General features: G+C 38.1%; 1 protein-coding gene across 2 annotated transcripts in view; it reads right to left on the reverse strand.

Moving 5' to 3' along the window:
• Positions 1 to 2,999: 2,999 nt before the first annotated feature.
• AKAP6 (A-kinase anchoring protein 6) overlaps positions 3,000 to 23,548 on the reverse strand; it is a 481,813-nt gene continuing 461,264 nt past the window's right edge. For both annotated transcript variants that reach the window (XM_029951555.1, XM_029951556.1), the window contains 2 exons: positions 11,573 to 14,988; positions 3,000 to 6,208 (listed from right to left, as the gene is read on the reverse strand). In XM_029951555.1, the coding sequence (XP_029807415.1) occupies positions 11,614 to 14,988 (3,375 nt within the window). In that variant the 3' untranslated portion in view covers positions 3,000 to 6,208; positions 11,573 to 11,613. The remainder of the gene's footprint in view (positions 6,209 to 11,572; positions 14,989 to 23,548) is intronic.

The following is a 23,548-nucleotide window of genomic DNA, read 5'->3' on the forward strand; positions in this document are numbered from 1 at the left end:
TATCAATGATTCTTAAACCTGAGGTCATAGGGGAATTGTAACCAATAATAAAGTATCAATATTTAAAAATAATTTTTAAAGCACGAATCAGATTGGCTTCAAAATTATGTATAGAGTATTGTCACTCCATTCAGCTGTATTATTATCCCCTTTATGAGAGGGAGATGCGGGGAGTGACTTTCCTCACTGGAAATTGCTTATTAACGCTTGGTAAAAGCCTGGAAGGGTCTCACACATGTGAACAACTTCTAGTTATGTGTGTGACAGCACAGAAGAGAATGGGACAAGTTGCTTTATAAAGGCCAAATAATCTTGAATATTTTCTGCATCAGTGAGGGCCCATCAGTCAAAGATAAGATGGTCTGAAGGCATTGGCCAAAATGCCTTTGCTACAAGAAACCTTACTATTGGGGGCCTGGCTTGCACACATCATTGTGTTATTTTACCCCATAAATGCAAGTACAGGGCAAGTCTCGTATTTGGAGGCCATTGCTATGTGAAAGGTATGTGCTTGCTTTTTAAGGAGGAGGAGAGGGCTAAAAGCCTTCCTTGAGTGTCCCACAGGCATGTGGCAGTGGAAGGAGGGAGTGCTCACAAAAATAAAAAAGGACTTTTACCTTTCGGACATCTTCTATTCACTAAGAATGCCCTCTCAGCAGCCACAGCAGGGTCCATGGCGAATACTTATTTCCTTGGCAAATTCAGATTGTTAATTATGACCAGTATGTGGGAAATTAAAGTATATCTGAAACAATAACTGATTATGGTTTTAGCTTTGTTTGGGATGAAAAATAAGTTTGAAAAAACTGACTCTGAAATGGCCTGGATTTAAAAATGCTTTAGAAAAACATTTAGAGAAAGGATTCCAGTCTATCAGTGAATTGAAGTGAGTTTAGGTTATGTCAATTTTCCTGATGGTTCTGATTGAACTAACGACTTAGTCTGTAATTGACTAACCCCCTAAATCAATCAAAGCCAGGCTGTAATAAGTGAACTAATTTTAAATCCTTAAACCAACTGTGGATGTGGAACAATCTTAAATTTATGAAACGAGGCACACTTTATGTTACTTAAGGTAATATGAAACTGAAATGGAGACCTTAACAAAATCTAGAAAGCAAAAATAACTAGCGCAGGTGCTAATATGTTACATTGGTTTTGCAATTTGATATCTATCTCTAAGAAAATGGTGTCAGAATTTAAAATACCATGGATCAGAAATGGGGAAGCTTTTTCTGAATTGGACCAAATTGTAAATATTTTGGGCTTTGAATGCCATATGTGTCTCTGTCACAACTAGTTAACTCTGCAGTTATAGTGCAAAAGCAGCCATAGACAATATGTAAACAAATGTGTGTGGCTATGTTCCAATAAAACTTTATTAATGGACACCGAAATTTGATTTTCAAATATTTTTCACATGTCATGAAATACTCTTCTGATTTTTTTTTCAACCATTTAAAAATGTAAAAACCATTCTCAGCTCATAGGCCAAACAATAACAGGCAGTATGCCAGATTTAGCCCACCCTGTAGTTTGCTGACCCTTGCCTTAAACTAATAAAGCATGAGCTGTAAGAGTAATTTGTGAACTTCAAGACGCATCAAGAATGTCAGTGACTCATTCATTCCTCATTAAAGAGTGGGTATTGAACAAAACATTGCCTATGCACTATACTTGACAAACATGTTTACCCTGAGTTGAATAATGAAGAAACAACTGGACACATCCAGATTGTGGGTCATTCTATTAAAGTGGCCAGGACTCTTAAGAAAGTCAGTTATGGAAGACCAAAGAAAGAGAATAAAAGCACAGGGAAACTGTTGAAAATGAAAAAGACATGAAAACATGAAGGCAACACATGATTTTTGTTTGGACCTGGGATTAAAACAAAAACAACTATAAATGGATAATTTTTAGGACATTTAGGGAAATTTGAATATAGATTTGATACAGATTATTAGATATCATTGTGTCAATGTTATATTCCTTGGGTGTTAGGATGGTATTGTGGATTTGTATAATAATACTTTTGTTCTTAGATGATTATGCTGAAGCATTTACAGATGAAGTGTTAGGATCTGCAATTTAATTTCAAATGGTTTAATCATGCAAAAAAGAGTATGTGTATGTGTGTAAAGAGAGACAAAAAGCAAATGTGGTAAGATATTAACAACACATGAATCTGAGTGATGAGCATGTCAAATATTGTACTCTTCATTCAACTTTTAAATAGGTCTGAAATTATTCAAAATAAAAATTGGAAAAGTGTATATAAAAACAGTTTTAAATGTAATTGGTTCAGTTAGAAAGTCTGAAATATATTCATCAAAATTCTAAAATAATACTAAACTCATTTGGAAATTAAAATAATTTGACTTGTAAGAAATCACTGGATTATTTCAGTGTGTTTTAATACTTGCATCTAACTTGTTCCCAGGAATCTTAGCATGGGTAAAACCTAAGCTGGGTGAACCAAACACAACAAAATCATCAAACTAAGATTCTTAAAATCCCTGAATTTAGATTGTTCTGTTGTTGTGTAAGATGTGTACTTATTCTGTGACCAGAAAACTGAAATATTTTTTCTGTAATTAAAACTTTCAAATACAAAAGAACCTTTCACTTCTAGTCATCAGATTCCGATAATTCTGCCTCCTATTTTTGCTCACTACATTTTTGAAAATGTAGAGACACTAGATAGAAAACAGAATAAATGGGTCATCATTTAATTTGGAGTGATCATTCTATTCAAGGATATGAAAGGCACTTTCACAAGGAAAACTATAAACCCTTTGTAGGCAGAGACCATGTTTTAGTTGCCTTTGTATCTCTAATGTCAAACACAGTGCCTCACACAAGTAGCCACTCAATGAATGTTTGTTGAATGACTGAATAAATGAATAAATAAATGGGGTAGAGGAGAAGACCCTGCTTAATATGGAAATGGGTTAGGTCTGGATTTGATGTAAGGAAAAGATTCAAGAGGACTCCGGCACTAGACTGGGCCACTAAAGGATGAAGTGGATTATTTATTTATTTATTTATTTATTGAAATTTACAATAATAGAATAAACATATATCTTGAATATACTTTTCGAGAAACCACTTAAATGTTCAGATAGTTTTCTACATGTATGATGATAAAGGCAGTTCCTCAGTTTCAAGGATTCTGTCTGCTAACATTCATTAAGGTTGAAATGGATCTGAAAATCATGACATGAAGGGCAGCTGAGGGAATGAAGAACAGAAATATAGCAGCTGGGAGAAGATGAGTAACTGGCCTCAGTTATCTTCAAGGTTGCCATGAGAAAGAAGGGGTAGAAATACTTTGAGCGGCTCTCAGGGTAGAGCTAGAATCATGAGCAGTAATGAAAGGCAAAAGGAAAGGAGCTCTATGCAGCTTTTAGCCACCTAATAAATAACTTCCCAACAAAGAGACATGTCCAACCACAGGACAGCTTGTCTTAACAAATAATGAACCATTGTCACTGGAAGGTGTGGCAGAGTTGGTGTGGCCATTTCCAAGGGCGACTGGGGAGGTTGTGCCTACACATAGCAAGAAGTTGAGATGATTTCATCCCTTCCAACCAGAAAAAGTACGGTTCAGTATAAGTCATCTTACAAATTCAGTGTTAGTATTAAGTAGATATTAGTAAATGAATATTCTTAATGCCTCATGATCTTCGAGCATATATAACAGGTAAACAGAACATAATGGTCAATTTGTTCTTTGAAGGTTTTACCAATAAATGTGGTCCTTGGCATCATCCAAGGAAAATTTAGGTTGTCTCAAAATATAAAATAATACAATACCTCAACAGAGATCCTGAATGCTCTTAGGTAGTTCAAGACTCTAGGATTTCTTCTTTATTTGCATTTCCTGCCGCGATCCCTGCATGCTCCGTTATTCCAAGCCTACCTCATTTTCTACCGCTGCCTCCTAATGAGACATTTGTCTCTAATCTCTTTCCCCCATCATCATCTTGCCCACAGCTACTAGATGTTTGCCTAAAACTTCTTTCGAATAATTACTACCTGTGCAAAAGCCTAGAATGATTAATTGATTTAGAAATTCATATGGAAATGATTAGAAGGGACATAACAATACAAATTGTTATGAAAATGATAAAATCATAGACTAGTATTTTAGAATTTTTCTTGGTGTTGTGCTAATATTCTAATGATAAATAAAATCAGATGCAAAAGAAAGACTCCACAAAGTCTCCTTACCACCTACCTTACTACATACAAAAGCTCCAACTTAACTTTTTTAAAGACCCCTCATTAGGTCTTCCTGTCTACCTGTTTTCCCAGGGAAACTTCACTCCTATTCTGTGGTCGAACTTTCTGTTCCCTTCTAGCCCCTTTCCTCCCCCTTCTCCCTCGTTGCTACTTGTCTTTGTGACTCTCTTACCACTTTGCTCTCTTCCTTGCTTGCAGGACAACCAATGCATCTCCTTTGGGTGCTCACTCTGTCCACAGTGTAGGCAAGCCTCTGGAAGGCAGGGCCTTTGTTCGTCATTGCATCCCCCACATCTAGAATAGTCCTTGCTGATAAAAGGTGTTAATTAACTATCAGTTGAGTGACTGATTGATTGCATTACATATTTTTCTAGTTGTTTATATGTTATAGCGTAGGTCTCTCAAAATGAAAAGGTACATGTCATAAATTTTGCCTAATTCAATACTGAATTCAATTCAGTACAATTCAATACTTCAGTAAATTTTTACTGAATACCTACTATGTATCAGGCACTTTAGTAGGTGTTAGGATATAAATTAAAAGCTGCATTTAACAGTAAAGACCAAATGGAATATTTTTCAGCTCATATCTTTTAGCACAAAGTAAATACACCTGAAATCCATAGTCTAACTCAAAAGAGTCAAGTTTTCTAGACTTTTCTATCATCTTTCTATCAAACCCATTCAAAAGAATTACATAAAATAAATAATGAGGCATACTAGGTACTTTGAAATCCAATATTAAACCATTAATGATAAGTAGAAATTTAAAAATCTAGTGTAATTTTTTATTGGGTTAGGGGAACTGGCATTTAATCACTGCAAGATGTTTGCAGTGATCTGAAAGATTTTGAAAATTGTGAAGGCTTCACGTGTAGTTTAAGTTTAAGCCTCTTATGTGATCAGGATATTTTGGAAGCTACTACATGTTCTATTTTTTTGAGAACCAGAGGTAATAATTTGGTAAAGAACACAGGTAGAAGAGATCGCTGATTTTCCTTTTCCCCCAATGCACTATGTTTATTATGCCAATTTTAATTACCATGCAATCTAATGGTTTAAGGCTTATATTTTCCACATCACTAGACATCATAAACATGAAAGCATTTTATACTGCCATTATACATCAATGTTTGTACTTGGTTATACATATATACAGAATTATTCACACATCTTAACCTTGCTATTTCCTCCTTTCAAACCAACATAATTTTACCGTGAAAGCAGCTTTTTAATAAATGGTATAAGAAATACAGCAAGGCACACTTTTTTAAAAAACTTTTTTCTCATTACCACCTCAAGAAGCATAAAAAACAAAAATGTTGTACATGATTTAATAGTAGAATGTCACCAGTTTATAATATACAACACCATATAGTTGTTTCTTGAAGTGCTGCATAGATAATTATTTTTAAAATGAAATAAATAAAATGGTGCTTTTAAAAGTTGCTTAATTTTGAAAGAAGGACCAGTGTTTCTTCTGTATGCTGCAATCAAATAAAATGTTGGCCTTTTACGTAAATCTCTTTCAATAAACATAGGCATCATACCATTAAAAAAAAAATCCAGATTGAAACATGAAATTGGTCAAGTACCGGCAGGGGGGTCATTCCAGACAGGTGAATTTTAATGGACCATCAATTTGGTGGACCGCAGAACTTTAAAGCGTAGGTGGGGAGGGAGGAGGCAAACAGAAAAGTCTCGCTGAGAGAGGCGGGGTTGGTAGAGGTAGCTTGGGAGAGGAATCCACGGGAGAACAAGCAGCTGTGCCGAACTTCGAAGACAATCACCTAAAGAAAACCAGTGCACGATCCCGATCACAAGGCTCATGTGGACAAATCGCATTCGGAGGGAAGATTCATCTTGGGAGAGGTCAATGTAACAAATGGCAGTGACGTGATGGAACCACAGACTAGCCCAGGGTGGGACTATGAGGCCACCTCCGAATTACAGCCAGGCTTATCTACAGGAAACAAGAAAGTGACAAGAAAACGTATCAGAAGTGTCTGTTTCATTTGCAAAACTGAGCCCTTTGAGGAAGGCTGCATTTTGGAACTACCTGCTGATATTCTGAAATAAAAGGATACATAAAACAGTGATTTTAATAGCCCGAGATTCCTATTACTGACAAGAGTGTTTCAGAATCCATTGAAAAATAAATTGATTTTTTTAAGTGACATTGTTTTGAAGAAAACAAGAAAAATCATCGTTTGACCTTTTTCCTGGATATCATCTATTCTTTTGCTTGTGAACTCAGTTTCAAACACTCAAGATAGCTTCAAATCACTGTGAAAATGTGAGGCTGCTGGTGCCAAGTGAGGCAGCAAAGTATCAACAGTGACTTACCTACTGGGAATCTGGGCCCTCAGGTGGTTTAACCTTTATTTCAGTGACTGTATGTGTGACAGTGGAACTGAACAATTTCACTATTATATAGCAGTGAAATATTCATAACATCATTATGCTCCCAAATGTTTCAGCCCCTTGTCTGTAAAAGCAGATAACTTGGGCTTCTAGCTCAAATACGAATGCATTTCATTAAAGGTACAGATGTGCTGTGCAAATAAGAATGACTCAATTACATTTGTACATTTTGAAAGCTCAAATACAAAGTCGTTCCAAACTCAGTCAGTTCTGCCTATTGCTAAGTGGCTGAAAGCAACAAGTTGGATGTGAGGAACAACTAAATTCTAGGTACAGGCAGTACAAGATGTAGTTTAAGTCAACTGACCAGCTTTCAAATAAAGAAGGCTTTTGCTTGTCTGGGTTTAAAAGGAGTTCCAGGGGGAGGGGAAGAGGGAAAGAGAGTTGGGGAGAGAGAGGGATGCAAAACTTGAGAGACTATTGAATGCTGAAAATGAACTGAGGGTTGAAGGGGAAGGGGGAGGGGGGAAGAGAGGTGGTGGTGATGGAGGAGGGCACTTGTGGGGAAGAGCACTGGGTGTTGTATGGAAACCAATCTGACAATAAACTATTTAAAAATAAAATAAAATAAAAAGAGTTCTGGCATCTGATGTCAGTTTGCTTTATCTCTCTAGAACTAAATATTATCATTCTCCTTCTTTCTCTTTCTATATAATCTTGTAACCTGTTTAAAAGCCAGAAAAACTAGCAAATGTGGTTTGGCTGAAGCCACAAGAAGCTGGGGAGAAAAGACAGGTTCTCAAGAACAGGGGGAGATAGAGAGGAACAGATGGGACAGTAAAATGCTTTAGCAACTCAAGAAAGAGCGTGGTGCATCGCTCACATGCTGAGGATCTGGGATGTGGTGTGTGTGTGAGTGTGTGTGTGTGTGTGTGTGTGTGTGTGTGTGAGATGGGTGATGCTGAATAAAATCTTCATTATTTAGCATGGTAAGGCTAGTTATTCATAATGGCTCGGTAATGATTTTTTAATTTTTAATTTTAATTTTTTACATTTTTTTAAATTTATTTTTGTGAGAGAGAGAAAGAGAGAGAGAGAGTGAGTGAGCAGAGGAGGGGCAGGGAGAGAGGGAGATACAGAATTTGAAGTAGACTCCAGGTTCTTAGCTGTCAGCACAGAGCCCGATGCCGGGCTCAAACCCACAAACCATAAGATCATAATCTGAGTCGAAGTCAGATAACCTCCCAGGCCACTCAGGTGCCCCCAGAAGTGCTGGATAATTAAAGGACATTTCACATCTGCCAGAATCTTGATTTATTAAAATTATTTTAAAGGTAACTTTGATAAGATTATACTTGTATTCTTTAGTGAAAAATTAATACACTACCACCAAGAGTAGTTTCTTAAACCTGCTTGGCCAGCTTCGGATCATTTTAAACACTTAGTGTCAATCCAACCAGCAGAATAATAATTTATATTGTATACTGGAAAAATGTGTGCTGTTAAAGTTTTCTCAATTTGTAAAAACCAAGTAGCAACAATGTTACTAGGTATGTGTATGCTTGAGCATGCATAATTACAAGTAACTGCTGAAAATCTAAAATCTATGAGCTACCAATAATCAAATTTGCAGACCAATAAGATAGAAAAGCAATGGAGCTAAAAAGATCTGAAGGAAATACATGAGTCCTAAGTAAATACAGTCCCTCAACACACAAATGCACACACACACATGCACACACACACACCTGAAAACCAGAATAAACCAAAAGGAGGGGGGAAGGACACATTGGCTGAATGTGATGAGTTAAATTTTTATACCACAGGATTTATCCAGCCTGAAGTTTACGGTTAAATCATTCACCAAAGATCAGAGGCTTATGATGAGGATTATGAAGAAATAACTGTCAGAATACAGCAGAAAGATTAGTGCAAAGTATATCTCTTAGGCAGGTCCTAGGAGGCACTCTAGACATACATTATGTGCTTCCTCCAAGTGAGGCAGAAATACCTGGATCTACCCAGTTACCTTTCCTTTGATGTAATTTGCTAGAAGTGACCTTTCTATTTTTGTAGAAACATGGCATATAAATGAAAATAGTGAGAAGCCCAGCAGTGTGCCTAAAAATCAGTGCAAATGCATCCTGTGTTAGATCATGTTCAAAACTCCAATGGATTCAGTGGGTTTTTAATTAGAGCAGTAAGTAAAAAATCTTCTCAAAAGTTTTTGAAAAACAAATTTTGTTACCGTTGCAGACTGTATCTGCTATTCTAAGTTGAGGTTCCTCCAGATGACATCATAACTTCATCATCTGAAAACTTATTTCTGAAAAAAACAATAGCCCAGCAAATTGAATATGGTGTATTTTATTACCCAGATAGAGCACCTCGACTGATGGTTTTGAAACGGCTTTAAAAAGTAGAGCATTTTTTGCTCTTCTGAATCTTGTAGGAGTAACGATGAGAACAGTTAAGCTTTTATAGGCATGAAGTCTCATATTTACCAAATAATTTTACTATGTATTCCTGATACTTAACACCAAAGGCACACCAATATTTTGAGATTAAATAACTCATCCTGGTTAGTTGTATTTTAACAGAATGTAAATATTTGTACCCAGGTACCCAATGCTAATGACTGGTGAAAAATCCGGGCATTTGGGTAATTTGTTTGCATGATACTGAGAAAAATGAATAGGACCAGTAAATATAGCTATTTAAATGGCCCTTGGGTAATAACAAGTCACTTGGGGGCGATGTGAGTTCTGCAGAAGTAAAATCTGGCTGCTTCCCCCATTGCTTGAGATCAGGCCAGGAACCACATCTCATGGTGGGTGGGTGGGAGGTGGAATGGGGAGGGGGGCTTGACAAAATATTGCTGGCTGGCAGGCAGGCTAGCTAATAGTTTCACACTGTCGTGTTGGTAAAATGTGAGGGCTGCACAGATCCAATAGCACATTTACTTCCCGGGGTCTAAAGATGGAGCTGCTTGTCATTTACATGTCAATTCCCTATCTGTGTAAGGGACAGAAGAAATTCCCAGAGTTTCAGAAAGGGAAGAGTGTGACCCGGAGGTTTCTCCAGTGCCAGAGCCTCAGGAGCTCCGGATCTCAGCATGACTGGTGACTTGAGAGTCATCGTCACATGACATCATGTTCAGAATGGCATTACTTTCCAGCCTTTTATCCCCTTTCAGAAAACAGAAATCAGCCAGGCTCCAGCAGCCCTTCTGCAGAGGTTGGCAGAACCAGCAGTACAATCAGTACTAATAGAACTTGTTTAGAAGCAGCTTATGGAATTGCAGTTACTCTCCCCTAATGGTCAGTTTTACTGCATACTGATGGAGAATGTGATTATAGGGTGGACATGTTTCACAGAAAATACATTTCTCTCTCTCCTACTTTTGTTCTCACTTGCAGCCAATTGTAAATTGAGTCTGAAACACAGAAAATTAGTTGAGCTACATGAGTAAGTAGGATGCCTTTCTTCAGTTTTGCATACTGAGTTTATTTTTAGGGTATATATATGGTATAGATTCCCCCCCTCTTCATTTCTAACAGCTCTACACAGAATCACACATTTTAATGAGCTTAGGGCACAGGTGTTGCAGGAAAAAAAATAATGATGTTTGCCATTCATCTTTCAAATTAAATAATGTGTTTTTAAATAGTAACTTTTTTCATAATACATTATGGGAACAACATTTATCTGTCACATTTTAAAAGATGTATTTGTAATAAATGTAAATTACTTTTAGAAAATCAGTAATTAGGCTCATCAAAAAATAAACAATCTGCCACAAAAAAGATAATCTTTAGCATAGTTAAGTATAATAACTGTTATTTGAATAAGTTAACAAATTAGGGTAGATTGCTTCTGTAATTCATTTCCTATAGCACGAGTTTAGGTTACAGCATTAAGCTTCTTGGAGTGGGGGGTGGAGATGCCATTCAGCACCTCATACTTTGGTGAAATACAACTCTCACATTCAAAAGCTCAAATTTTCTTCTTTAGACTTGATTGAGAAAGTATATTCATCACTGAGGTTTAGAAATGGAAAATAACAGAATTTTTGTGTCACTTTTAGAGCTATATCATCATCTCAGAATAATCAATCAAGAGCTGTCTTATTAAATACAAAGAGTGGAATGACTTTCTTAAAAATTTTGATGGAAATCAGCCTGTCACCCTCCAGCAAAATTTAAAAATTCTGTTTTTATCAAAACGCCATTAACTTGTCATGTATTCTCTCTGCATTTGCTTTCTGGGCCTGTTCTGGGTCTGTGTGTGGATAAATAAGAGCTTCTAACATCAACTTCCCCCTCCTGTTTGAATCCTCAGACTTGGCCACAATCAGGAGCTATGACAGCACAGCCTTCCACTGGGGAAGCAAACATGATGTTAGTTACATTGACAGAAGCATAAGAGAAAGGCCCAGATCAGGAGATGCAGCCTTTAACCTAATCATTGTTCATTTCCAGACACTGAGCGTGTGGGCATCTTTGTGTGCAGGAAACTCAAGTGGGAAGCACTGTCACTGTGCATGCATTTTGATCAGAGCCTCTAATTGCAATTGGGAGAACCTTTTTTGCTCTCTCAAAGGAAGAATGTGAGGCCCTAGATTATCTAGCTACTTCCTCAAATTCTGTATTCTTGCCAGAATGATGTCATAAAGATAATGTCACTAAAAATGTCATTTGTGACAGTTTCTCTCCCTTTTGCTTCACAGTTAGTTGCATTGTTGGGAATCTTTCTTCCACCTAAGTGTTTTATTCAGATAAATATCTGCCATGAGCAATCATTCTGACTAGTGTGTTCTCCTATCATGGCATTGTTGACCCAAACTCACATTTCAAGTGTGTGTATATACACACACACACACACACATATTCAAGTGTATATTATATATAATATGTATGTTAAAATATATTAAAATATGTATCAAAAAGAGGACTATACATACCTTTTGATGAGATGATTTTCATGCGTGGAGAGGGTTGCATTCTACCTATGCATATTTTTATGTTGTTCTTCATGAAGATTTAGAAGGTTTTCCTCACAGGTTAAAGTTTTGGGGTTGGGATGCAATGCAGCCTTGTCTTTTGGCTGCTTTGCCTTGGAGGAGAATCCTGGAACTCTAGATTTGGCTGAAGCAGCATTATGTTCTCCTGGCATTCCAGATTCACCTGTGTTTTCCAAACTTTCCTTTTCACTGCTCAGCCTTGAAGTAGTTAACTCTGACCTTTTCCCATAGGCAGTAACTTGGGGTAAACCATGCCCTTCCTTTCCAACATCAGATTCTTTCTGATGGGGAGGACCTGGAAGAGCCACCATGTCTGCCTCATCAGCCAAGAGAGAAATATCATTGAACTTAGAAGAGCCAGATGCTGCTTGTGGTGGCAAAGAAGTTTTAACAGAAACAGTAGATTCATCTGGAGGAGCATTGGAGAGGCAGGGCTCATCTCCATCCGGGTCATCCTCAACACAAGCCTCAAAGAAGCATTCAGTGTCCTCCTTGTCTTCTAAGCCAGAATCACTAGTGTCCAATGGCAACGGAGTGTTGCTCTTCTCTTCCACGTAATTGGTGACCTCCCCACAATCACTGTCATGAGATGAGAGAGATAAATAGGAATAAAAGTCCCCTTTTCTCAGCTGGATGGGCCGGTGAGAATGTTCCAACACCTTCTCCTTGATTTGAGTTAATGAGGTAGGAGCAGCTGCCTCATTTTCAGGTTGAGATTTACTTTTTAGGGCTGTTGAAGCCATGTCAATGATTTCCTTAACAAAGTCGTGTACTGAACAATCTTCAGCATCTTTTTGATGGAAAACATCTGGCTCACAGTCACAACAGGAAATGTTGTCGCTGACAGAAACATTCTCCTCTGTTTCATTTTGTTCAAGTGCTAGGCAGCAGGGAGCAGATTTTCCAGCCATACTTGGTACATCATTAGATGAAGATTTCAGTACCTCAGAATCCTGTCTATTGATAGCACTGGTTTCTGAGCACAATTCTGGGCAAGACTTCTCAGTGGAAGTAGGAGCAGTAGTTGGGTTTTCAACATGGTGGTGGTTTTGACATTTCTTTGGACAATGTCTAATGGTTTGGGGAACAAATTCTTTTCCAGCAATATTTGAGTCATCTGAGCTATCCATATATACTTTACACTTACAATGCTCACTGTCTAAATTCCTTTTCCCAGCTGAACCAAGATTTTCTGATTCATTTGAAATCCCATTCTGTTTGTCCTTCTGCCTTTCTGGAGTGCCTTCGATATTGCCATTTTCCATGTCAGCCACATATGGATCTTTATTAACTTTGAAAATATTTTTCTTATTTTCACCCTTTGTCCCTATCTCATGAGTGTGGGATAAGTTCTTGCCATTTCCATTATTTTCAGAGAGACATTTTATGGAGCTGTTTAGTAGAGCCTCAATGTTCAGGGTATCAGATGGATTAGTCATCTCACTACTACTTACATCCTTATTGCCCTTTATCTCATCACTGATATTACACCTTCTCTTATCTTTTGTCAAGGAAATCTTTGGTCTAATCCAGGTCTGTAGTTCATTCTTTATATAGTCCAGCCCTGACATCAAGTTGCATTCTTCATAAATTTCATCATCTGTTGCAATACTGGAATCATCATCTTCATCTTTGATGCATAGCTCTTCTTCTGTCAAAGTGAGGGTAGAGCTGGAAAGTAGGTCACTGTCATCTTCATCATCAGTGCAAGCAGAGGTGCAAGAGACATTAACAATCATGCTGACATTGACATCACTTTCATCAGCCACTGAACGAGTCAGACGCTTCCTGAATGACGCATTTGATTCTGGGACCTTGTTTTTGTGCAATACGATATCCTCTGAGCACAGAGAGAGCTCATCACTGCTGCTAAGTTCTGTAAGAGATGCTGGCGAGTCTTCATTGATAGAAGATGCTATGTCCAATGACAGCTGGCCACTAAAGGGCATCTTTTGGGAACTACTTTGGAGAGTGATATCAGAAACACTTCGCTTTATCTTTTGCTCTGAAGGGCTCTGGATATTCTCCAAACGATTCAGGAGATCTAATGTCCTTTTACTCAGTTCACCAACTGAGCCACTGCTCACACTTATGTCCCCAGAGCTATGACAGCTAAAAAGATCCTCATTGCTTTTATAGGATGTCAACCAACTTTCTAAAGAAGTGCTTCGCTGGAGGCTGTCACTGCCATTTTTAAGGATGCCCAATCCAAATAAATCACCCCCTGGAGAAAGGGACTCAATAGATGAACTATGTGATAAAAGAGAGAGCTGTCTGGCATTCTGCATGCCAGTGAATGTCTTCTCTACATCACCACTTTTATATGAATTTCGATCCATTTCATGGGATGCACTTGCCAAAATCCTTTCATGGGGAGGTGCATCTGGTTGTAACTCTGTAGCCTGATGTTTGGATTTGCAGGATTTTTTATCAAAATAAAAACCATGAAGCAGGGGATCCTCCACATGTGCTTTTTCACTTTGTGACTGTTTCATTATCATTGGTAATTTGAGTTTTGAGCCTTGGAGGTATGAGTAATCATAAAATGTAAACACATCATGTTTTCCTTGTAATTCTTCTCCCAAACAATCAGGGGTATATTTGGTAACACTGTTTAAATCTCCAACTTTTCCATTTACACAACCCACTGGTGAAATAGATGACTGAGAGCTATTTGGAAGCTTAATGTGTTCCTCCTCATCTTTAAATTTTTGCTTTAACACATTATCTGCATCTCCCATTTGTGGGTCCAGATGTTCAGTTTCAGGGTTACTTGGGGACCCATCCACAATATTGAGCAAGCACATTTCAGAATTGGTAGTGGTTTCAGTGTCTCCCTCACTGACAATTCCACTCTCACTGCCTGAATTCTGGCTCATGTCTCCTTCATGGCATGGGCAGGGCTTCACCAAATTGGAACCTCCTAGAAGGTCTGGCAAAGATTTGGTAGATGAAAAGGAAGAGTCTTTACTGAGACTCTTAGTTAAAACACTAGGCTGCGTCATGCTGGTGAACTTCGGGTTGTTTTTCAGGAATGGCATGCTGCTGTCTTCATAGAGTTCAACATTGTGAAGGCTGTACACTTGGTAAATGTGTGGACTAGAGGGGACAGTGATACTTGAGGCATACTGAGATCCCCCATGGTCACCTGCCTCTTCTTCATAACCAGGGTCCTCACCACCTATCTCTTCAAGCTTTAAGGGGGGCATGAGAGGTTGGGGTTCTTGATCAAGGTCATTTGACTCTTCATTCAAACTAATTAACTTGTTACTTATGTCAGTTTCATCCCATTCCAGGGCATCCTCACTTGTCCCATTTAGGTCCATCAATCCAGGGTCAATCACATTCAAAGTTTCCTGTGTAGGAGAAAGGAAAAAAAAAGAGAATTAGGGAATATAAGTATAAGAATTTTATCCATTCAAAATCTCTTAGAAGCTGGAAAACAATTTGACAATAAACTATTTAAAAAAAAAAAACAAAGAATAAAATTTGATCTTTGGAGGCAAAAATAAAATAAAATAAAGTCCCAAAAAGATTAAATTAAAAAAAAAATCTCTTGGAAGAGTCAGGAAAGAAATTTGCCCCAAGCATGGATTTGAAAGATAGCATAATTATTAGCTCTATTCTTCTCTGGAATAACATCCAAAGTTATTGGAATAGTTTTTTCTATCAATAGCAATTTGTCACTGAAGGCAATCACATTGATTAAAATGTAAGATGACTACAGTCAAGTTGTAAGTTTTGAAATTAACCATTTCCTATTGATTATTCTACATTCTTAACCTGGGATTGGGTGAAGATAAAACTGTCGGGTAAATGAAGGTAAGTAGAGGACAGCCTCTGACGTCTTTAAGGCACATTCACTCTGATGCTCCTCATTCTTCAGTCCACAGTAGAATACTATCTGCAGCTACAAATCCCAAACACCCTCTTGCATCTATTTCTAGGTTTTCTACTTGAATCAGCCTTTGCCTTGGGGAAACAGGATATATTTATGGCCACCTATAGAACCATTCATGGTCAGAGACCCTTCCTTGTCTATCCTTTCTTCTGCCTTCCCTTTCAGGGCTCTGCCTCTTGAGAATTTGGCCCTGCTCCCAAATAGACCAAGGCAAGCAATACTTGACTGGTTTCCTCACCTGTATCTTCCTGGACCCTGAGTCTTGGGCCCCAGTTCTCTCAGTCTCTCCCTTCCCCAGTCTCTTTCTATGACAGAGACTCTACTTTGATCTTAACTTGTCTCACTACTGTCAGTCCTGCCTCTATTTATTATAGGCAGCCTGCCTCCTGCCCTAGAATCACAACTATCGGAAGACTTTTCTGGCTCTCAAGTTTGACTTAACCCAGATTCTCTTGCACTGCATTCTCCCAGGACAGTTGGGATCCTTGACCTTTCCATGGACTTCCTGGTTTTAACTTGGTTTAAGTAGAACTTGACATATTTTGGGACACAGTGGTTTGAATGGGTTCCTGGACTCTGTCCAGAATCCTTCACCATCCTCACTTGCTGTCCAGCTGTCCAGATTCATGCTAAAGCCAAGAGAGGTTATATAGGTGTGCAGACCCTGACAGGCTCACCTCTACACAGAAACTCAGATTGAATTTTCAGCTCAGCTTATGTTTGTGCAGGGTAGTCAGGCAGATGACCATGGATCTGAAACTAAGAACAATGGTTGATATGCTGACTTTGCTGCCTCCCAGCTGCATGGCCTTCCTTAGCCTTTCTAAGCACCAATCTCTTCACATCACTTGTTAAGGGGGACTTGGACTGTTTATTTTTTGAGATAATTCTGAATACTAAGAAGCTAATGCTTGTGAAGGGCTGGAGGAGGCAGTCAATATAAGGTAGCTATAATTCTGAATACATGTAGCATTGTTCCAGAGTGGCCTGCCTACCTTCTTCTCTCCTTCTCATTATTCCTTTCAATTTGTCCAGAAAACCATAAGGGATTCATGACATGGTAGGTAGGGAGATGTCACACAGTATAATAGGTCAGCATATTTGCATTACAATTCAGAATTATTTTAACAGTCTAGTTGAAAAACAGGCCATGATGCTTTTATTCCTCAGTAGTGGAGAAAAGGCTTCACCAGCAGCATACTCACAAATCTTTCCTAAGAAGCCCTCAGTCCTTCCTAAAACTAGTAGTTAAAGGCTACCACATAGCCTCATTAAGTGTAAAATACCCATTAGCACTTTATTATACTGGATATGTAAGAGATTATCCGTATAGCCTACTTAAGTTTAAAAGAGTCCAGTTACAAAGTAAACATTAATTAAAGGATAGTTTTAATTTTACAACAGAAATCTTTCCTGCTGCCAATGTTACAGCCGTTAATCTAGAACACTGGCAGTCATCATACTCACTTAGGTATGGAGTACATTCATGGTGATGAATTTTTATTAGAATTTCTGTTTATTCTTTGCTTGCTGATAAAGGAAGTACTAATGACTGGTTAGTATGGCTAATGAATGTTAAAATCTTCAGCTGTAGAAACAATCAATCAGTCTAATCAAATAGTATATTAATTTCAAATACTATCTTACCCGACACTGTTCTCTGAGAGTGCTAATAAATAATTGAACTCATCTTCCAAAGAAACTCCCTTGTAGCTCTCTGGTTGACTTAAACATTTAGCAGCCCAGATTTTCCCTGAGAGTCCCAAGCCCCTGCAGGAATTGTGCCATGTGGGTGTGTGTCAGGAGCTCAGCCCCTGTGGTGCCTGTAACTTGGACTTGTTCCATGACTCAGTTGTTTTCTAAGCAAATGCTGCCTCTGTGACTTTACAAATGTGAGCCTCAAAAATTATAGCAGCACCTAAAAGAACAAATCCTTTGCTCCATAAAGTAGTTGGAGTGGGAAATTTTCATTGGAAAGGATAAAACTTCTGGATGTATTGTTGACCTTCCCCTCCTTGAGTCTCTCTTCCTCTGTGTCTCTTAAATTTATTGTAACTACTGACATTTTTTATATGTCAATTCCTGGGAATATTTGACAAGATCCTTTAGAAAAATCATTCACTTTAGACTTTAAAGTTTACATATTAAGGAAGTGCTATTTGTTCTGCCCTCATTCACGTCCTTCTGTTGTGGATTAAATTCTGTCAATATTTTCAATAAAATCTCCATTTCCTCAAGATTTAACCTCAAACATAAAACATCCTCTGGGGGCAAGAAAGTGTGTAAAGTTCCTGAGAGGAAGGGCATTGGAATATTTATATAACTAAAAAGTTATCTTTGAAAAAAATTATATATGTATAGAGTGATGTAACTGGCAGGAAAATTATTTGGTTGAATGCTCTCTTTGAGGATAGCTCAATGGCCAATAATGCTCAAGCTAGTTAACTATTTTGTCGTTGTTTTTCTAGAGGTTCTGTTGGGTACTTTTTAAAAAAGGCACAGATATTCCTGTCTTTGATTCAGTGATAAATCAAAAATGAATTTAGACAAAAATCTAAGAATATTTGACTAAAACCAAAAGGATGGTAAGTAGTACATGAGGTTCCAATAGAGAGCCTGCAATTTCTGAGATAATTCAGAATTAAATTAATATGTTCCAGGGTCTTTAATTCATAAACTTGCCTCACTGGTACAGAATTTTGCCTAAACCAAAAGCTCTGTATAAATAACTACACACACATACACACAGCCCTTCAAAATCTGCTCAAGAAACAAGTGGAATTAATTGGCATTTTTTAATTTTTTCTTTGTTTCATTCTTAGAAACAGGTGATTTATTTCAGCACAATATATACAGAGAAAGCAAAAGGGACTGGAGAAATGATGATGTTGATGAGAGAACAAAGATTCCAATTGTAGTAAGTACCATCTAGCCAAACTCATTTCCTTCTGCACTTGTATGGCTTCAATTGAATTAAGTCTTCCAGGACCGCATTTCTAGGATTTGCCAAAAATTTTAGGTTACATAGTGGGTTTTTATAAGTGATGAGAAAACACATATGGGCTGAAGAGTAGGGATGAAGGAATCTGACATTCTATAAAACAACCCAACAGAGATACGATACAGCCACTTCTAGATTCCTTTAATTTCCTTTAAAAGGTTGCATTTTTTGAAAAACTAAAGAATGTCAAAAAGATCAGGATGAACTGAGGGTTCTAATCAAATTTGTGGTGCTCTACACCATTAGGAGTTCTTGCAATTTGTGTTCCCACCATTTATTCTAGATCCAGGAGTTTATTAAAGCAACACCACTTGCAAAGTCCTGGGAAGAGAGTTTTTATCTATAGAAAAGTGGATGCAACAGAAACACACAAATAAATAAAAATGGTAACATAAACATCGTTAATCTGTAATTGAATAAAGATCTGCGTGTCTACCCCTAGGCAAAAAGCAGACCACACGGAAGTTTGAGGTGATGGACAGGAGGAAGAAATAATATACATAGATCAGGGAAGGGGAACCGAATTAAATGGAAATTTTCAAGTTTCATATATTCACTCTACTTTTTTGACACAATTATTTTCTCTTGTATCCCTATCCAAATCTAAAACCAAAGTATCTGAGCCTTAAATGCATAATTATTTTCCTAAATTTGACTCAGGTAGATCTTTTTTCAAACAAAAACATCAACACCCATAACAAACCACTAGTCCTTAGAAAATGCAAGGACAGCTTTTAAGAGAACTCAGAGTTTGTAGTACTCTGCCTCTTTCTGGGCAGAGAATAGATTCAAAGTTAGAATGAGAAAATATAGATTAAAAAAGAAATAGCATGAAAAGCAAAAATGTTCACTGTTTATCAGTCATTTTGAGATTAAGGGCAGAAGCTCAAATAGAACTGAGTGTGAATCGTAGATTCTCCCTCCCACCCCAACTCCCCGCCTCACATGTTAGCTCTGTGATCCTGGGCAAGTTCTTGGACAGTTAGGTAGTTATTTAGTTCAACTAAGATCATTTGTATATCCATGACAACCATAGCAGGTTGGGTCTACCTTAGAGGGTATTGGGAGCTTCAAATGAGAAAATGCATGTAAAGTCCTATGGTGGGGTGAGGAGGCTGGTACACAGTAGGTGACAATGACTAAGAGCTCTCGGCATAGACTCTCAGTGCTGAAGAGGGGGAGGAGTGTATAGCTGACCATTAAATGACCATAACAATGTATGCATGAGGCTTGGTGGTTGATTGGCTAATCTTTTTGTATGACCACATGTGTGGAATTTAATGCAATAAACATCAGTTAGACCCCTTACTCACTCCCATTGCACTGTAAATGGCGTGTGGGTTTGTCTCTCTATGTCCTGACTGGGCTTAGCCCTCAGAAATAAACAGATGAGAAAAGACACCTGCCCAGCCCTCCGCAAGGCCCATAACTCAAGCACTTTCTATTTCCTGAAAATAATCTTTTTTTTTAAAAGGCCGGTCCATTGTCTGTGAAATTCTATCACAACTGACACATGAGAGCAATCAAATCCTGCTCACTATCTATCAGATTGACAATAATGTTAAAGTAACTTGTCTCAGCTCAGAAAATGCTTTGAAAGTCTATCTCACACTAATGATCAAAAACTGTTCTAGCGAATGCTCTTTTTCAATAACAAAGCTGATCAGAAACTCAAAATAGACAAGTAAAACCCAAAGTCATCTCACAAATCTCACTAAAATGAGTACTGACATGGACATATTTCCTAGTCTTGACTATACAGACATTCCTGAAATAGTAGAAAATGAAAAATCCATTAGATGTTGTTCTACAGTAAGTTTTACAATAGTAAAAATTGTCTTAGTTCTCAACAGGGACCAGGGACAAAGGAGATCCAATATTAGGAATCAGGGGCCTTCCTCCCAGATATAAACCCCATGAGGGGGAGGGGCTCTGTCTGTCTTGACTCCACTAGAGGCCCAGAACCTATAACAGTGCCTGGCAGAAAGCAAGTTCTCAAAAAATGAGTGAACTGAATGAAGAAAGACTGGGCTGTGGTCTCACAAAGTATTGTAGAGATCTGGGGAAAGCTTAAATTCTGCCACGGTAAAACCACCTGAAAAATTTCTGTCGTTCAAGCTGCTACCCCCCAGTTTAAAAAGCTAATATCCTCTGAGTCCCTGGGAGGCCCACTCAGGTAAGCATCTGACTCAGGTCATCATCTCACAGTTTGTGAGTTCAAGCCCCACATCGGGCTCTCTGCTGTCAACACAGAGCCTGCTTTAGATTCTCTGTCCCCCATCCTCTGTCCCTTGCCTGCTGGTTCTTTCTCTCACTCTCTCAAAATATATACATCAACTTTTTAAAAAAGCTAGTATCCTCAAAAACATTATGCTCAGTGAAAGCCATATAGAAAATGTCATATACTGTATGGCTCTATTGATCTGAAATGCCAGACTAGGTAAATCCAAAGAGACATTAAAAATTGGTGGTCACCAGGAGCTTGGGGAAAGGGAGAAGGGAAGCAATTACTGAATGATATGTTTTGGAACTACACAGAAGTGATGGTGACACCACAGGTAAATGCCAGTGAATTACTCACTTTAAAATGATTAATTTTATGTTATGTTAATTTTACCTCAGTTAAAAAAACTAACAAATAAGCTAATAGAAGTCTTTAGTCCTGTTGAGTTTCAAAAATAACAGGACTTCATCACTCTATTGAGAAACCTGCTTATAAAATATTCCAACAGATAATATTTCTGAAATCATTTATATCTCTGTGCATATATTATCAATAAAGTAATGTTTTATTACAGGCTTCTTTGTTTGGCCTGCACACATGCTCTTCATTCTCAGAAATGCTGAAGAAAAGAACATCCTGCATATAGTATTTCTCTCAGTTCAACTTCACTCATTTTGATGTCACCGTCTCTTCTGAGCAGAGAGGAATGGGATTCACAGGGCCCTTATTTGCTGGGATAGCCCAGTCTCCTCCGACCTTATTTTACTTGATTCCTCTATAGTAGTTGACTCCGTTTTTTCTTGAAATTTTCTCCTCTTTTGATTACTTTGATGCTAAGCCTCCTTATAAAATCCACTTCAGCTGCCTTTGAGATGACAGTGCATCTCACAGTTCTGGCTTGCCTCTTTTCACCCTATAGTCTCCGCTGCCACATTGCTGTGGTCTATTATTTTGAAGGGTATATAGGCTATGTTGAGAAAGGAATTCAGGGAAAGTATTGGGGGAGGGGGACATTGCGAGAAGAGGGAACAATAAGCAGCAAAGGCAGATGGGATAGAGCTTTATGGGCACTTTCACAGGAAGGAAGAGTAACCAGCAAAGGAAACAAATAGCAGGGAAATCCAAGTAGGGCTGGTATGATATTTCTGGGAGCTGAGAGAAGGGGACGGTTAAAGTAGTGGATGGTTAAGAGTGTTATAAGAGCAGAAAAGATAAGAAGGGGGGTTGGAAGCCACTCACTGAATTAGCAAAAGAAAGTTATTTGTAACTTTCGAGAGGGCAGGTCTTAGAGGCTGGTGGGTGAGGAAATGAGCAGTGGATGTGCAAGAGAGCAGCCAGGAAAAATCCTGGTTCCACAGTAAAATTGCTGTTGAAATTGGGAGCCCTGTCCTCACAGGTGTATTCACCACCTTTCTTGCCCCCAGGCGTCAGTCTTGGAAGGAGAACAGAAGTGCAGAAACCATGGAAGCCAAAGAATGTGTAAGGTTCAATAAACAGGGTGATCATGCGGCTGTAGGAAAGAATTGGATAGAAGAAAGACGGATACCCAAATAAAAGCACTGCTTTCTTCCTTTCTCAACTTCAGTTTCACAGGAGGGCCTGCCCCGCAGGAGTGCTATTTAGATTAAGAAGCAGTGTCTGGGGTGGCCTGGGTGGCTTATTCAGCCAAGTGTCTGACTCTTGGTTTTGGCTCAGGTCATGATCTCACTGTTCCTGAGTTGGAGTCCTGTGTTGGGCTCTGTGCTGACAGCCCTGGGCCTGCTTGAGATTATTTCTCTCCTCTTTCTCTGCCCTTTCCCCACTTGTGTTCTCCCTTTCTCTCTCAAGATAAGTAAATAAACTTAAAAAAAAAGAAACAGTATGTTTGTGCCAATAAATTAAAGAAGTTTATATATTGTCATAATTACTTAATAACTCTTAGGTACAGTAGTCTCAGTGCTGGTAGTATTAAAGCTAGGTAGCAAATGCCTTGCTTCAAGCTATGTTTTTCTTTTCTTTTTAAATTGTTTAATGCTTATTTATTTTTGAGAAAGAGAGAGACAGAATGTGAGCTCGAGAAGGGCAGAGAGAGAGAGAGGGAGATTCAGAATCCAAAGCAGGCTCCAGGCTCTGAGCTGTTAGCACAGAGCCCAGCGCTGGGCTTGAACTCATGAACTGCAAGATCATGACCTGAGCTGAAGTCAGAGGCTTAACTAACTGAGCCACCCAGGCTCTCTTCAAGCCATGTTTTTCTTAAACAAGCTAATTATTGTATAAATCATTATCATATTTGTTGGGAATCCATGGTAGAAAAAAGGTACCTTCCCACCCAACTCTGAATTTTTTACGAGAAGTTACTAGAAAAATAATCTACTTCTACTGGCAAATAAATTATTTTATCTTGACTATTGCTTTATATGCAAATATATTGAATTTTATTATATTCAGAACAGTCTGAATAGGAAAATTAGCTATTTTTCTCTTCTTAGTCACTATTTTGTTTCTCTGAAAATTTTCCCCCACAGTTTCAAGAAAGTAACTAAATTCAAAATTGCTTAAAAATGAATTTTATAAAAAAGAACTTAGGAAGAGATTTTTAAATAAAAGAATTTCCTTATCTGACCTCTTCAGCATTATACAAACTGAAACAAATAAAAGGAAGTGCAGAAGAAATATAATGTCAATAAAGTTGAAAAAACCCAACCACAATAAAATCGTGCTATTTTCTATATTCTAGCACATGGTAAACCTACTTAGATGACAATGACAGAACCACACGCCAAGTCTTGTAAACCATTTCTTTTCCCCTAA

This window comes from Suricata suricatta, chromosome 9 (assembly GCF_006229205.1).
Source record: "Suricata suricatta isolate VVHF042 chromosome 9, meerkat_22Aug2017_6uvM2_HiC, whole genome shotgun sequence".
NCBI classification, from domain to species: Eukaryota; Metazoa; Chordata; class Mammalia; order Carnivora; family Herpestidae; genus Suricata; species Suricata suricatta.